The sequence below is a fragment of the Haemaphysalis longicornis genome, unplaced genomic scaffold (assembly GCF_048455015.1).
Source record: "Haemaphysalis longicornis isolate Haplotype H1 unplaced genomic scaffold, Haemaphysalis longicornis Haplotype H1 scaffold_1, whole genome shotgun sequence".
Taxonomy (NCBI): domain Eukaryota; kingdom Metazoa; phylum Arthropoda; class Arachnida; order Ixodida; family Ixodidae; genus Haemaphysalis; species Haemaphysalis longicornis.
Window position 1 is genome coordinate 251,103,584 of NW_027526203.1, and position 12,768 is coordinate 251,116,351.

Genomic DNA, 12,768 nt, shown 5'->3' on the forward strand with positions numbered 1-12,768 from the left:
CACCTTGTCCAGAAATGTGTTTCACTCAGCATAACCAAGTGTCTAATGCGGTCCCGCCTTAACCTCTTAAGGTGGACCTAAGTTTAAAGAAGGAGGAAAAATCACGTAATATAATGCACGTTGTCGCCCACATGTGTGGAGGGTGTGTGCCATGACTCGGTTGATTTGTTTTATTATTTTTCTCACAATGCTCGCTTTCAATACAATTTTGAAAAAAGGCGAGCCCCAATTCCTGGACAATCTCGGGCCAACAGGGGGGTTAATCAGTTTCGCAAATACTGGCGTCTAGTCGTTGAAGCTACTGCTTTTTCGCCGCTACGGAACACGACGCATAGGACACTGTCAATTGCAACTAATACTGATAACCAACGTTTGACTTTTCGCGTTGCATGCGTCCTCTTCTCGCTGCATACGCTTTGAACGTTGGCAGAACCCCCCCCCCCCCCTTTAAGAAAAAAAAGGGAAGCGCACAGAAAAACACTTCTATCCGTGCATTTTTTAGCCAACAAGAATTAAATGCCAAGACAAAAGCGAGGTTCAGTTTACAACACAAAGTAGTTACCGGGAACCCTTTGCGCTGTTTCGTAACGAGAAATAAAAAGGGAACGTTCTACTACATCTGCAACAGGGCAACTTCATTTGTCATCTTTATGGTTCGTAAGCGACATTACGCAAGAATGCAAACATATCTCGCTGTTCTAGGCATCTGTTAAGATTTTAAAATGGTCGCAGATGTTCAACAGTGCACCCGTAACAGAAAATCTATGCTCACTGTGAGGTCCCAGAAGCGTGGTTTACACACTAAACGGGCTTGACACTTTGCAAGTCTAGCTAAACATAAGATGTTGATTGTACTGCGTGCGTTAGCAATTTACTTCGCAAGTTCACTTGCGACGAAAGTCTTAAATAAGTGATCCGACACCGTTATTCATCAGACCTGCCTTCAGAGTCGCTAAAATTCCATTTAACTAAAGCTGCGCGCAAAAGACATGTTAGAACGGTTGAATTAATATCTCAGCGCTGGTTAAAATTCAGTAATTTTATGTTGCCTTTCGAACACACAAAAAATATTGTAAGCCCTCAAAAAAATGTTGGGGCAATTAAGTGGTGTTACCATTTCAGGGCATCCCGCAAATGCAAGAATGCGTCATGCTACCAGTGAATTTAACTGCTGTTGTAAACTGAACTCCGGAATTCGAGGCTTCCTGATTTGTTTCTATTTATGATTTTATTGAAGGCTCAACGCCATAGTCTGGAAATGTCGAACTTGCTGCGAGCCACGGCGTACAAGTTCATTGTCATTATTGCGGCAGTTCTGAGATTCCCGATGGGTCGTCGCTTTTTTGCGTAATAATGAAAACTTATTGCCGCTTCCATGCTATACATTGAACGTTTAGGAACCGAACTACAGCATACCACTCTTGTCTGCGCCTTTCGTGCGCACATACGGCGCCAGAAAGGCACGAAGCGCGCTCACAGTGTGCATTCTCCCAGGCCGTCAGCGGAGCATCCACACTAGCAGCGCGACGCTGTCGCCACCTACATGTCGATCTCGCGGCGAATAGAACTGACCTCCCCAGTGGGCTTGCTCGCTGGGAGGAGGTCCTGCTGCGGAAGCTTCGAGTTGGGGTGGCGTTATCCCCAGCTCCTACGCACGCTTGGCCTGCCCGATATCACGCCCCGTTCGCGGACGCCTGCCCCTTTTGTGTGACTCCTGCGCCGGAAGCTGACATTGAACACCTGTTGTGGGCTTGCTCAGGTCTTTGAAACGCCCGAATGCAACACCTCCGAGGCATAGGGCTGCATCCTGGGGGGGACCCCCAGACCATAAGCGTTGAATATAGAGACCCCAGTACCGGTCTCTTGTTGGATTTTTGGGTGAAACAGGTGCAAAGTTGCCCCTTTAAAACTTCATGTTATGCTGAAGGGTAACGTATCGCAATTAAAAAAAAAGAGCTAATGTTGAAGTTGAAAAGAGCTTAGTTAAAGAGTGTCTTTGGATGAATTGGTCATCCCTTCTGCTCTTGGTGAACTTAATAAAGGGAGAAAAGGCTTGTGCCCCGGATGCTGTCTTTCTTTCGTATTTTACATATGCCCCTTTTCTAGATTGAAACAATTGGTTTTTTGACTAGCCTTCGGTCCTGTAGGCCCGGACTTTCCACGCTCTCCGTCTTTTCCGCTTCGTCCCTGCGAAGAAGTATTGAACAAGGCTGAGCACGTGTCGCAATTAGCACTTTGTACCACATTACATAGGCATCACACTTCCGGACAACGTTTGTTACGGCAGAAGTAAAAAAAAAAAAAAAACTCCAGTTTTTTCAACTTGTCAGAGCCAGCAGTGGAGTACTAATATGAGCAATATGAAAGGGAGCACAGCACCCCGTAGAAAACACCATCAGACCCAGCTATGAGGGATACCCAGCGGCCGCCGTCGGAAACAAAGCGGAAAGGGGGACGCTGTTCTAACAGCTATTCGCATTCCCGCCGTGCGTCTTATCGGCTGTCGAACGATAGCATATTATTGGCGAAATGATGTAGGCTGCTGCTTTGAAGAAATGCCAGCGTGGTGGGAGTGCCAACAGTTAATGGAAGAGCGCCCTCCTTTCCCCCTTTGTTTTTCACAGCGCCATCCGCATATCGCTCCGAGTCTGTTTCGAGGCTGCTTGCCACGCGTTGCTGTGTTCCCTTTCATATTGCTCGTAATAGTACACAAGAAAGGGTTCCCACCTCGGCCAAGCGGTTGACTAGCTATAGGTATACGTGTGCGCTCATAAGTGCCCTGCTACCTGCTTGATGGTATGAATATTTCATTTATCGTTCTGCTGGCTCTGCTGAGATGATTTGTGTCTACCGGTCAATCAGCCTAAAGAGAGAAAAGGAGGTAAGTAAGGAAAGAGGAGAAGAGGAGGAAAGAAGGGAAAAAAGACGAGAAAAAAAAGAGAGGGAAAGGAAAAAACAAAAAGGGAAAAGGACAGGAAAAGGGAACAACAGAAGGAAAAGCCAACAAACAAAACAAGAATGAAAGGAAGCAGACAAGTGTAATGGGCGGTCATGCCTCGTACGACGCCTCCAGAAAATCCAGGGACATTAAAACTATCTGAACAATCTGAGCGTAGTTGTGAGAAAGCGCCGGTGCATCGCGTCATGCTTTACTTCCCGTCTTGTCTCTCTGCACTCGGCTCTCTCATATTCCGTGAACTCCGAGTTGCGGACCTTAAGAGAAGTGCATTGTCCGCGTTTGAAGTCATCGTATTTTATGCTGCTGCACCTTTGGCTGAGCGCGATAGTTGAAGACATGCGCTCACCCGCCTCCCAGGTTTTCCGGCTGTTCCTTGCTGGCCCCTCATTCCTCTTGCGCCCTGCAGGGAACCAAGACAGCCGTTATTCCGCGACCAGGACGAACACTTCACGGCCGCTTTCGCGATTGCATTCCCTACGCTTGAAAACTCCTCGGCTCTCATTTCCATTCCCGGCTATTTAATTGAGAAGCAGCGCGCATGCGTTGCTGCCAACAGCCACGTCGTGAAATTAGTACGTGGAGCACTCTGATAGACTTTCCTGAGTCAGTCACACCACACTGCTATTGAATTACCAAGGCTTGCGTTCTAAGGTATCAAATCTGAATAATATTCATCTCTCAAGCACCATATAACTGAAAAAGCGTAATCTGCGTTGTGACACCATGTGATACAAAGTCGCATACCTGCCTAGTCGTAATGTCGCAGCGCGGAGCACTCTTTGTGCCATACGTAAGCTCGGCTACTGTGAACTCGAATGTTGGAACAGCGGTAAAAGCAGGGGCATTTTGTTGGCAGGCACTGATGCCTAAAAGCTGGAAATCCGCATGAGGCGCTACGGCCGAATACTGGCGCGGCCTGTCACTCCACGTCCTTGGGTTCGAATCCTTGTACTATATGTTCAGCTGATTTTTTTTTCACGAGATTGATTACCATGAATTCAATTCATAAGAGAAGACCGTATTCCAACTGTTTTCAAATTTATGTTAGTGAAAAAAAAAACCTTGGTTAATTAAGAATGCCGCATGGGCCTCACTTTGGCTATTGTGGTTGGCCTTTCCCTTGTCCTTTTCGGCCCCTACCGCTCGCAAGCCATCGATCCTTGGGAAGCTCGAAGCACAGTGAACTGCAACTATTCAAGTTCACTGTACCAAACCTAATTAAGTACTATTTTTATTCTCAAAGTTGTTACCGGAAGAAAATTCTCAAAATACTATATCTTCAGAAAAGCTTGCACTCCAGATGGCCTGCATCTTCCTTAACATCTTAGCCTTCCTCCTTTTTATATCAATAAAAAAAAAGGGGGGGGGGGGGGGGTGCAATAGATGACGGTGGGGCATGGCCACTTTTGAGGTGCGAAGGCGACACAGCGCACACACGTTTTCAGGCTACTCAACTCTTCCCACATTAGTCGCAGGCGCATGCGATTTCGGCCATACGCGCCTCCCCCCTCCTAATTTCTTGTTTTGTGCTTCAATGGGGACGCAACAGTACATTTTCCCCTCGCGTACGCAACAGCAGCACCAAATACGATCTCCGGTTTTGTGACTTCAATTCACCGGTGCTTCTTTTGCCACTATACAAGTATTCTTGTCCCGTGTAGCTCGGGTATATTTTTAATCGCGAAGCCGTCACTAGTTTCATTTCCATAATTTCTGCGCGCTCGCCAGCCGTGGCCGGAACTGCACCATGGCACCAGTCAGTTAACTAAAAAGCTGGCGAAGCTTGTGCTAAGTCGCGCAAGGCTTGCTGCATGATTTCTTTATACGTGAGCACTGAGGGGCACACCACCAAGCATTTCTGCAGGTTTGCAATTGTTTATTTCCATGTTCCGTCGTCGCTTTGCACTGTGCTAATAGCAGTCATCGTCATATGCATCGATATCGTCGTGTTCCTCATGCCTAAGGCACGTAGCTTGAACTTGAGTTGTACAAGCACACTATATGATAGGAGTGGCGCTACTGTCGACGCTATGGAGTCTTGGTCATCTAAATTTCAATCTTTCACACGCTTTCATTTCTTCATCTCAGAAGAGTATGCTTAAGAATACTCTACGACACTTTTTTTTTTCCCTTTGACCGAAATGTTTGTTCCTTCAGTTGCGCTCTGGTGTAGGCAACCCATAGCTGTTTTTCTTTTTTTAATGCAGGCAAAAAAGTAAGTGCCACCCGAAGCTCAAGTGTTGCTCTTAGCCGGCTAAAATTTTCGAGTTCCATTTGCGTTCCTACTTTCGCACTGTGCAAAACACTGTGTTCCTACTGTGCGAAACACAGCTGGCGCCGGCAAGCAGAACCCGACACGGCGCTGTCTGCGCACCTACTATGTTGTATCACAACAATGAACAAAAAATTATTACAACTTCGAACTTCAAAAGTATTCTGATGGCCCCTTCTGACGTATCCCCTAAGCCCCACCCGCACAGTTCACAGCGTGCCTGGCGAAAAATTTAGCTTCAAAATATGTAAGCTAAATTTTTGCTGCCGCAGACAGTTATAATTCACTAAATAGTCTCTTATTCGACGTTTCTTTTCGCTCATAAGCCCTCTGAGTGATTTTTAAGCTCCTTTATTGACACTACTGGTCAAGCATTTGTTAACTTTATCATTAGTAAGTCCGTCCACAAATCACTTATCCGTCGAGTTTCGAAATTCACTTGCAAGGCATGTCATTTATCGGCAATAGACGCTCATGCACGCACCCGAACAAAGCCGATTATTTTTTGGCCTCCTTGGCCCTTCAATGCGCATGCACTGGTGCATTTCGGGCCGCCACTCACCAGAGCACCTTGTTCCCCACGTTCTCCTTTCTCTCCTGGCAGTCCCATGGGGCCCTGGGAACATTCAGCACAAGCTCCGTTAGAGATGTCAACGGGATTTTCTCCTTTGCATCATTTCCTGCTTCGTCACCTCCAGCGGTGTCCCCTTCCACGGCTTACACTGTGTTTCGTACAGGACCCGAGAAGTGTATTGACCGACGCTTACCCCAGTTTTTTTTTTTTCATGTAATGCGAGTACCATATTCACGCAGTGCTAGATACCTATAAAGCATCACGCACCCGCCTCACCCGGAGGCACAACAGTCCCCAGCGAACCAGGCCGCCCAGCATGGCAGTACGTAACGCACCGCTGTGGAGTTTGGGGCATCTGCATCGTCGGTGGCCGCAACCTTGGCAGTACGTGACCGTTCGCTGAGCATCGCAGATAGCCCGAGGCACAGCGACATTGCCTTCCCGTGTGGGTACAAGTCAGGCACTTCCTGTACATCCTAGTGACATCTAGTGGTTCGCTTCGAACACTCCCGTTATTATGTTCCCCAACTGCTAAAACGAGCCCGCCATTCGTCCTCGTGGCCTCTAGGTAGAGTCGCTATAGTTCCGACGCCCACGACCTGCGTTCAAACCCCAGCGGTTCGAACAGTTATTGCTACTTTTTATTTACTAAGTTTTTGATTACCCCAATTCTACGCGTTCTCTTTTTTCACAAATGTAGTTGTTTTAGTATCTTTTAGGAAGGTTTAGGTGCGGGGTCAAGCCTATTACGACGTTTAATTCACGTTCTGAATCGCGCTGGAAGTTTCAGGCTTTTACATACATGGGAAAGGACCGTCACCTAGTTCACACCCACCTATGCAACATACAGTCGTGGGGGATCGGCCAAGAATTAATAAAGACCCTTCGAATCATGCTAGGAATGCCGGCCTCTTCGAGTCCGGGTTCTTTCAGCATGAATCTAATTAACCCCTTGGTAACGGCGCGGGTCGAAGCCCACAGAGCTGTAAGAGCTACATCTCGGCAAACCGATGTTCAACGTGACTACGGGCACAACGCATGATGGGGAGGACGACTACGGTGACTATGATGAGGACGACGACGACGACGACGACGACTAAAGGCTTCCACGTTGAATCAGGCCGATGGAAGATGCCATCTCGGCTGTGTGCGGTATTTATCTACTTGTACTTATATCTTAAGGCGAAAGCGTTAAGAGATGCACAAAATCGCACAAGAAAACAGCGCGCGAGCCAGGGAACGCGCGCAGGCAAAAGGCAGACACCAGTGACAAATGAGGGTTGGCCGCTGCCGCACGTGCAGTGCTAGCCGCCTTGAGATGTGAAGGTACCGATGGAGGCGAACAGGTGGCCCCTGGCGATGGCGATTGAGCGGAATGAGATCCGGAGGGGGCTGTCCAGTGGGCTGATCAAGTCGTGATGACGCGGCCGCGAAGTTCAACAGGGAGTTCAACAGAAGATCGACAGAACAGCCAACTTCGCTTCCGCCTTCACATTCTTAGAAAGTTCTAAGCATACCCCGTAATTTATTTCTCAACTATGACTCATGCTCCCTTTTAGATTACGTACTATAAAGATTGTTTATGTCGTGAATGTCCTTCATTGAACCCTTCCCTGCTTTTTCTTTTCTCCACCAGCACTCTAGTCACTTTTTGTTAACCTCCACTGCAAACCCCTTAATGATTTTGTCAACGCCAAAACACTGTGATTCAGGAAGGGGCACTTTCCCTGCATTTCAAGCCAGATGGATACTTCGGCATTCAATTACTAAGAGATCGATTGCTTCCTTATCTTCTTATCTTCTCGCCAGCATACACATGCCTCATCGTGTGGCCTGTGTTTGCTCACATAGGTTCTTGTCCTCAAGCTGCCAGCGTGGGCTTCGAAAAGCGGCGCACCCCGTTTGGTGTTATGGCAATTTTTTTTCTTGGTCCCAAGTTTGCCTGACTCCCGATGATTTTTTTTTTGTTTTGTTTTCATCCTCTCCGCCCACCTCATCGTCCACGTTTCATTCACTTTCTCTTTATGTGCCCTGATAGTCCGCTTACCCACGAATTTTGTATTTCGTCGTCAGTTTTCTCGTCCTCTTCCGCCATTGCGTGCCCATGCGCGCTTTTAAAGGAGCCATGAAGAGAAAACACAAGTTTGGTTCATTCGAAAGATTGCCTCGTTAGAACCATAACGACACCACTTATAACGCAAACTTCGCTCAAATAAGCTACATAATTAGGAAAAAAGGAAATGACAATGCGACCCACCAGCTCATTTTCCGCAACAGAACCTATGATGTCACTCGAGAATGCTCTGCGATTGGCGGAGGCCGGTAAAAGCAAACGCATGTTAGGCAGGGCTTACAGTTTGCATAGCGAGCTAAATGCCCGTGAAACATACTGCACATTCTTTTTATGACAAAGAACGGTGGAGTAAACGGTTGAAGTTCCGAACGAACACGCAAGCGTGTGCGCCAATGCATACGAAACTACCGCCGGCCGAGCTCGACATCTCGCCGTCGTGCAGACGAATTTTCGGGTTCGAGGCTCTTAGGGGCCAACGAACCGTCCCAGCACGCACAGCCGCGACCTTGCTTGCTATTGTAATCCCTTCACAGGAGGTTGGCCGTCATATCGCCAACCAGCAAAGTAAAAATTGAAACGAGGGGAGTAAGGAACAGCAAGCAGCGACGAGACAGTGACAGTCGTCGCAGTTTCGGAATGGTGTTGGCTTGCTGCTATTGTTAGGAGCTCGTTTCCAGTTTACAACCACTGAAAACTTCAGTTTGTTCGAGTACTTTACAATGAAATTTCGTTGCTACGTTTTTAAATGCCCATGTAGTACGAGCAAATCGTCGAGGGAGTGCGACATCCCCGGTGAGGAGATCTCCTTTCATGTGCTGCCCAACGACGAACCTCGGCGAAGCAAGTGGCTACGTTTTGTGAACTTTGCAAACGGAGGAGAAAGAGAGCTAAAGGAAGTACGAGTGTGCTCGCTTCATTTCCGAGGAAGTGATTACGGCAGGGACCCTTACGTTAGCTCACTCCTGGGACATGCTGGCGCTCGTCGCCGACTTCGTCAAACCGCCGTCAAAGCGCTCTGACCTTGGGGGAAAAAAATGCCGTAAACACCGCGCATTGACGCTCGTATCTTTCTGGTCGAAGCAGAGAGCTCGCGCGAACGGCTTTCCATACATGACACCGGCCAACTGGCATAATTTATACTGCTACTGAAATTGAACTATCATTAACCGTAATAAAAATACGGCACATACGTACCAGTCTGCATTCGTCCGTCGCGACGGGGCTGACGAGGCAGCGGTGCCGACGGCAGGGCGTTCGTCTGTTGTGGCTATCGCGGAATGGTCGCTTTCCCGTCCACCGCGTATCCCACAACTCTTGCCGCTCGTGCACTTAGAAGCATTGAGCGTTCAAGTGGTGTGAGGTTGTTAAATGCAAGCCCGAGCTCCTCGGCGAGAGTTTTGTTCTCCGGATCAGGCGATTCCATGACTAGGGCTGCGGGTGCACTAGGTTTTACTAGTATTTTTAAAATGGTCGCCGTCTCGGTCGACTCCCGCGTGTGGGTGCTATATGGAGTCGACATACTAAGTATCTGTTTCATGGACCGGCTCGTATGACGCCGTTGTTCACGTCACGGAATGTGCAATTTTAGCGGAAGATTTAAAGTTTTGCCTTAAATTGCCTTATTTCTCAGTGAATAAAGCATCATTTGCTTCCGGGAAAGCGCTTGGGGTACTATGAAACACCTAATCTTTCGAATAAAACAAACTTTTGTTTTCTCTTCATGGCTCCTTTAAAGGGGTCCTGAAATGCCTTCCGCCGATGCATGGATGTACATGTAACCAAATAAAGCAATGTATTAGCAATCTCCTCCTGCAAGAATTTTGTTAAAGCGATGAGTATTAGCTGAGAAATCGTAAATCAAAAACCGCGAATTATCGTCGCGCCGTATTTCCTCCTCCTTTCAACTGTTTCTTCGCTGTTGGCCTCCCCTCCCATGATGCTCCGCTCCTCAGCGGTGACGTACTTCCGCTATTGCGCTCCCACAGACTGCCGTCTGCTACGGGCCAGCTCTTTCGGCTTTTTCATCTCTGTAGACACCATGGAGACAGGCTGGAAAAGCGAACGAATGACCTGGCCGCATGTGTGCGGCCTGGCCTTGCCCTTTCGCGGTGTACGTAGCTGCAGGGCTGCAGTTGGTATCGGCGGCGAACTCGCAGCCGCGTGGGGAGAATCGTGCGCTCGTTCCCTTTGGTGCAGGTACTCAAGCACACTCCTTGCCAGTTTCTTATCGTACAAGTTTATGTGCCTGTTTTCAAGGCGTATTTTACTCTGTGCTTCCCGCATTCAGAAGAGGCCCAGCCCATACCACGCTGTATACATATATCTCCCTCATCCGTTGTCTTGCCATCAGCCCTTAGTGCTAATCGGCCTACTGCCGTCTCGTTCACTTCCAGCCCCGACAGGATCTCTGACTTTAAGCATTGTACAGTATTTGAAAATGTGAGCGCCTGCCCCATTACTCCTTTCCCAATACCTCGTACTACGTCGTACTTATTGTCCTTCCTAAGTCATAAATGTTTCATTATCACCGCGTCTCGCCTCCCTTTCATCTTCATGGGTGGCACTTCCCTTCGTCCAGCCAGATCCCCCAAAATTTGTACTGCTTTCCTGGAGTACAGTTTTTCTTTTGTAGAACCCAAATCCTGAAATTCGCGGTCGCTTCCAGCCGTGCTCACGCCATGGGCACAGGGCGCCAGAGACCGCCCACATGAAGAACAAGGGAGTAATAGCCCCACTTTGCTCATGTCACGTTCATTCATTGAGCCACATCAATCAATTGGGCATCGTTATTCCGGTTTTCGTCATAGCCGCATACTTGGCGCCGCATTATTGTTTTTCTGACTATTATTATTATTATTATTATTATTATTATTATTATTATTATTATTATTATTATTATTATTATTATTATTATTACTGATTAATTAATCGGAACATTATTATCCAGTAGGCTGTAGTGATTATACGTGGCCCGGCCCCTTGCAGGGAAACAACGCATTTCGGTCTTCTTTTTTCTTTTTTTTTGCCCCATGAGTGTCCCAGAACTAAAGTGGCGCTCCTTGTAGGAAATGCATACGTACCACAGGTCCGTGCAGCCCTGTCAATCCCATTGGTCCTGGGGTCCCACGCATGGCAAGCTGCAACACAAGCGGCAACGTACGGCGACGGCATCAACACACGTCCTCGAAACAGAACCCCAGGAACGGCGTCAGCGCCTCCAGACTGACCATGTGTTGGCTCAGCATTTGTCGCAGCGTCTCTGTGTTGTCAGGGCCCTTGGTGTCCCCGGCTGATGGGTACTGAAACAAAACTCAAAGTGGAGCGTTCGGGCCGAAAGCAGCTAACGAAATGTACTATACGCGATTAGCATTCCTAAGCTCTGTAAGGTTCGGTTTTTGGGTCCCGTCAAAACTGTAGCCCCACTAACGGGGTCGGAAAACGGTCCGATACGAACAAAAAGCTGGCGTCGAATCATTGACAACGCCCGTGACGTCATAATTGGTACTGACTGCACCGGAAAGGATCTCACTTCCAGCGTGGATGACTTACGTGCTGCTATAAGGGGGTCGATTTGGAGACGCGTTTTGCGTGTGTCACCAGGAATCCAGGTACGGCCTGTCAATAGCCGACAAGCCAATGCACGGCTTAGGTGTCCACGGCGGGTGGCATTTTTCATGCAAGGCCCTCGAAGACTTTTTCCAACTTTTTTCCACATCCTAAATGCTTTTATAATATGATCAATAAGATGTGCCGTCTCCTTACATTACGTCACCATGAAGAAGCCGAACTGCTTTACGGACATCCCAAACTTAAAAACTCGCTCAAAAAATTCTTGACTATTTCACGCCTACTTCAAAGCCCGACATTTTTTGTGTGCCTATGACCGGCTCTGTTTCCGTTGCAGCGTAAAGCATTCGATGGTCGCTTTTAAAAAATCGAAACAAAATAAAATCCTGTAGTAGATGAAGAATCTGCGGCGTCGGACAAATAAAAGAGGTCCATTCTATGCTGGCAATAACTACAGCGTCCTGTCGAGACTGTTTCCAGTCTTGAAGGAAAGAAGGAAAACGTCTAATAGCCCCTTCGCAGAGCCCTATTAAAGAACCTGCTTCGTAATGGCTTCGCATCTACAAGTGAGCTGTGCCTAAAATTTGCATAAGCTACCTACAATGTTAATCGCGCTTCAAAGATTTATAAGCACGTGAAAGAGACCCTGGAAGTGTCCAACCTGCGTAACCGGTACCTTCAAAACAAGCCGAACACAATTTTTCCGTAGCTGCATTTGATTACATTTAGTGCTTTGTGGGCTTACACACTTTTCTTCCGTTATCTGCAGGGCGTTTTTTAAAGGATTGAGTGAACATAAAGCATCTTTAAAAAGTATTCTGCGACGGCCCTATCTGGGCTTACCACGTTGTTAGCTTCTCATCACACAAAGTCAGGCTGAGATACAACTATCAATGCACCACCACAAAATATACGTACGCAGCAACAATTAGGCGTAGACTAAACAAAAGCTGGCTTTGTGCTCGAAACCACTAAGGGGGAAGCCAGTGTGCAATTTCAGGAAAGTATGAGTAATCAATTTGATGTCCAATTCGAATCCATCGCAGCGTATGGTGTTAAGCCCCCGCCAGCTCCTACCACGTAACACCGGAGTCTGGAGAAGTCGCAGTGGGACTTAGCACGCGCTATTCCCATGGCAATGCTCCTTCTCAGTCGCTACTGCATTTTGAGCGCGGACAGCGTGGTTTTGCTTCAGGCTCACATTAACAGATAACGCTGTAAAAAAATCGTGGTCGGACTCCAGGCCACGGTTCTTTTTTTCGGCGACACTGTCAATAATGACCAGTCGTATAGTCCCAGACACGTCGCAGATTTGGTTCGAT

The 12,768-nt window shown here is 47.8% G+C and overlaps 1 protein-coding gene across 1 annotated transcript in view; it reads right to left on the reverse strand.

Moving 5' to 3' along the window:
- LOC144158586 (uncharacterized) overlaps positions 1–12,768 on the reverse strand; it is a 184,425-nt gene that overhangs the window by 140,871 nt on the left and 30,786 nt on the right. The window contains exons 9-13 of the mRNA XM_077689573.1: positions 11,107–11,178; positions 10,960–11,016; positions 5,794–5,847; positions 3,306–3,359; positions 2,134–2,187 (exon numbers count right to left, since the gene is read on the reverse strand). Of these exons, the coding sequence (XP_077545699.1) occupies positions 2,134–2,187; positions 3,306–3,359; positions 5,794–5,847; positions 10,960–11,016; positions 11,107–11,178 (291 nt within the window). The remainder of the gene's footprint in view (positions 1–2,133; positions 2,188–3,305; positions 3,360–5,793; positions 5,848–10,959; positions 11,017–11,106; positions 11,179–12,768) is intronic.